The sequence below is a fragment of the Puma concolor genome, chromosome B2 (genome assembly GCF_028749965.1).
Source record: "Puma concolor isolate L17-30 chromosome B2, mPumCon1.1.hap2, whole genome shotgun sequence".
In the NCBI taxonomy this organism is placed as follows: Eukaryota; Metazoa; Chordata; class Mammalia; order Carnivora; family Felidae; genus Puma; species Puma concolor.
This window is the reverse complement of record NC_141671.1, coordinates 401,677-405,796: the sequence shown is the minus strand read 5'-3', so window position 1 is coordinate 405,796 and position 4,120 is coordinate 401,677. Positions and strand designations below refer to the sequence as shown.

At 42.1% G+C, this 4,120-nt stretch overlaps 1 protein-coding gene across 1 annotated transcript; it reads left to right on the top strand.

The window, feature by feature from the left end:
* Positions 1 to 885: 885 nt before the first annotated feature.
* On the top strand, positions 886 to 2,077 carry LOC147580535 (olfactory receptor 12D1-like). The gene has a single exon (XM_086705906.1). The coding sequence runs from the start codon at positions 886 to 888 to the stop codon at positions 1,834 to 1,836; it is 951 nt and encodes a 316-aa protein (XP_086562032.1). The 3' UTR covers positions 1,837 to 2,077.
* The last annotated feature ends 2,043 nt before the right edge of the window (positions 2,078 to 4,120 follow it).

Sequence of the window (4,120 nt, the reverse complement as noted above, 5' to 3'; positions counted from 1 at the left end):
TCAGCATTAAAATTGCAGTGAAATAAATGACTGAGTAAAGACAAGTCTGATTAGAAATTGTCTTTAATGTTAGAAAAAGGTTTCTTCCCCAAATGAATTTTTGATCCAATTTTGTTTGGTGAGTCAGAGAACCCAAAATGATATTTGCCATACCATTTGTATCTTACACAGAAGAGGTAGGATTAACAGTGTGAAAACATACTGTCAAAGAAAGCTAGTCTGACCTGCATGAAGCCAGCTTTTTACGGAGGTACAGCACAGATCAGGTATGTTCTCTAAATTCCTTCAACTCTACAGCGTAGAATCCCCCAGGCTATGGAGAGGTACTGCCTCATCAACCCACTCCTTTATTCCTCACATCAAATCTTTCTATTCTCCTCTCAGGGATTTCCCAAACTTAGAAAAAAAAAATCCCCTTTTGTAGGAGGCACCCCCATGTCTGCATCTCCATTCAGATTTCCTTCCATTATTTTCATTCTCTCCTTGTCTATTTTCCATAATTAAAAACCCTTCAGGGGCTTTCTTACAAGGTCTAGAGGTAGCAGTCTGGATGCCCATTAAAGTTTTATCAGAAGGTAGATGTGCACAGCCAGAGAAGATGGTAGGTTGGCTACATGCTCTGAGTCTCTGGGAGAAAGACACATATTAATGACAATCAAATAAAGGGAAAAAATGGTGGACCAATGGCCCATAACCAACAGTTCACCATAATATCTAATAGTCTAATGAGGCAAATCCTATAAAAGGAATGATGTTGAAACTGTGTAAAACAATAATGTTCAACCTCAAGGTACCATTGTGTAGACAGGAAAATCCTCAACTACAAAGTCTCTGATTCTCAACAGAGGTACGCTCCATAGAGTAATTCATCCTTTCTCTTAAGCGATGCTGAATCAAACCTCAGTCACTGCATTTCTCCTCCTGGGAGTCACAGACATCCAAGCACTGCAGCCTTATCTCTTCGTGGTTTTCCTTGCAATTTACATGGTCAGTGTGGTTGGCAATGGAGCAGTCCTCCTGGTTGTCGTCTCTGATCCAAGACTCCATTTACCCATGTATTTCTTCCTGGGAAATCTGTCATGTTTAGATATCTGCTACTCCACAGTGACACTGCCAAAGATGCTGGAGAACTTCTTCTCTACACACAAGACAATTTCCTTCTTGGGATGCATAAGCCAGCTTCACTTCTTCCACTTCCTGGGCAGCACGGAGGCCATGCTGTTGGCCGTGATGGCCTTTGACCGCTTTGTGGCCATCTGCAGGCCACTGCATTACTCTGTCATCATGAATTACCAGCTCTGTACCCAGATGGCTGTCACGGTCTGGACCATTGGTTTTTTCCACGCCCTGTTGCACTCCATGATGACCTCTCGCTTGAACTTCTGTGCTTCTCATCAGATCCATCACTTCTTCTGTGATGTCAAGCCTTTGCTGGAGTTGGCCTGCGGGAACACGGAGCTCAACCAGTGGCTTCTCAACACGGTTACCGGGACCATTGCCTTGGGCCCCTTCTTCCTAACACTTCTCTCCTACTTCACCATAATCATCTCTCTTTTCTCCAAGACCCACTCCTGTAGTGCACTCCACAAAGCACTGTCCACGTGTGCCTCTCACTTCATGGTGGTCATTGTTTTCTATGCTCCTGTTGTCTTTACTTACATATCTCTTGCCTCAGGCAGCTCCATGCAGGACCAGGTCGCTGCCATCATGTACACTGTGGTCACTCCTATGCTGAACCCACTGGTCTATACACTGAGGAACAAGGACGTGAAGGCTGCCTTGAGTAGGGTCTTCAGAAGGAGGGACGACCTGAGCAAATTCAGAGCACACTTCTAAGAAAGGAATCAACAGGAGATGATAAAGTTGGTGTGTGAGGTTAGACTGCTTCTCAGATCATGTACAATATGTGTAATAGGTGGAGCTGTCCAAAGATAAATGAGAAATTCCAGCCTGATTGTGTTAAATTAAGCATTCCTAGGTACCATAATGGAAACATGAACCCATGGGACACCAGCCATAGAATCCTAATGTTCAATTTGTGTTCAGGATATGAGTTCATAAAAATGATTTTTAATGTATTTTTATGGATTCTCTAATGACATCAGGGATAGAAATATGCCTATATACTCATATATTAGGTACATGAATACTACTTATGGCTCTTTGTGTGGCCCATCTACTTAACATATTTTATGTGAGTAAAAAAAAAAAATTCTTATATTATTACATTTTGAGGATGAATTTTGAGCCACATTTACTGAATAGGATAAGAAATGGTAATTCTCAGGGGCACCTGGGTGGCTCAGTCGGTTAAGCCTCCGACTTCGGATCTGGTCATGATCTCACAGTTTGTGAGTTCAAGCCCTGCGTCGGGCTCTGTGCTAACAGCTCAGAGCCTGGAGCCTGCTGCGGATTCTGTGTGTGTGTGTGTGTGTGTGTGTGTGTGTGTGTGTGTGTGTGTGTCTTTCTTCCCCTCCCTTGCTCACACCTTGTCTTTCTCTCTCTCAAAAATAAATAAACATTAAAAAAATTTTTTTAAAGAAATGGTAATTCACAAATGAGTTAAAGGAATTTTTAGTCAGTATGTATCTCCCTAAGCAGGAGGCAAGTAAGTGATTAAAACAAATGATTTAAGCACTAATAAACATGGACAAATTAGCCAATGTTTATCTAATGAGTTTTGGAAACCTTATCTCTAGAGATGTCTTAAAGTCAACTGGAAAAACTGTAATTGAATACTGTTATATATTACCGAAAGTGGAGACGGACTGGAAAAAAAATCTCAAAATCCCTCCCTAGCTAATCAGTATATTATTTTCCCCTCAATCTTTGGACACAAGAAATGATGAGTTTCAAAAACCTACCTGTTTTTCTATTTTCTTTTCCTATTTCTATGCTTTCTTCATAGATTATAAATGATACCATACATTGTAACACTGGGGAAAAGTTCAGAATTCATCAAAATGTTGTCTGTTTTCCCTACTTGTCACCAAACCCATACATAGTGAAAGATACTATGTCATAATTGTATGAACTGAGGCATTTCTGGAGCTAGTGTCAGGAGGCACTATATTCCCTACTTTCTAAGTCTTGGGAGTGGTTACTGGGCCTGAAGGATGGTGGGGGCAGCATTTTTGACTAGAGATGCAGATAAAGACTGTGACAGGCCTTTATGAGCTCAGGGACTGACTGTTCAAATTCTCTGCATCCACTTTTGTGAGCACAAACAATGTGGTTTGATCTCATCCACTGTTTTTGGTCCCCCAATTCTACTTTTGTTTATAAAAAAAAAATAAAATGTGTCTGTGGAGAAGGCATCTTCTACCCTGAACTGTCTCAGCCCCTCATTTCTGTTGATCAGAATTGTTTACAAAATCCAAGCTCCACGCAGGCCGTGAACCAGAGAAGAACATGTCATTATCTGGTTGGCTACTGCTGCCTAACACACTAGCATCCCCAAACACAGAAGCTGAAGACACCTATACCAGGAAGTTACATTCTTCTGAGGCTCAGGAATTGGGAAGAACAGAGCAGGGCAGGGCTGGTTCTCCTCGATCATGTTTGTGCCGTGGCTGAGCTGATGTGAGCATCCTCGCGTGGAAGAGCTGAGAGCTGGCAAAGTCTCTGTCTGGGTCTCCCTTGGTCCACTCTTTCCAAGTGGCTATTCTGTGCTTTTGCAGCATGGAGGCCTCGGGCTTGACACTCTATGTGGGGGCCAACAGACCAGGACAAAGGCTGCCAGTCATCTCTCCAACAAACCCAAGAACCAGTATTGACATCACCTCTGTCACCTTGGACAAAATAGACACAGGCCAACCAAACTGCAGAAAGAGGAAATCCCCACCTTTAACTGGAAAGAATATCAAAAAATTTTGTGGACATCCTTAATCCACCATAGTCCCAACTCTGTCTACTAATAATTAACATTGTCCCCACATACTTTCTCTCCCTCCAAATGATCTTAAAATCTCTTCCCATTACAACATCAGTCAGAATCTACATCTTTTCACCTACATTGGGTCAAGGTATAGATGGGGCTTTTTGGGTACAGTTCCTCAAGTATGTTTGCTTTTGATCTAAAGAACTTCACACTAAAGGGTCAAATTATCTGCCCTAGGTA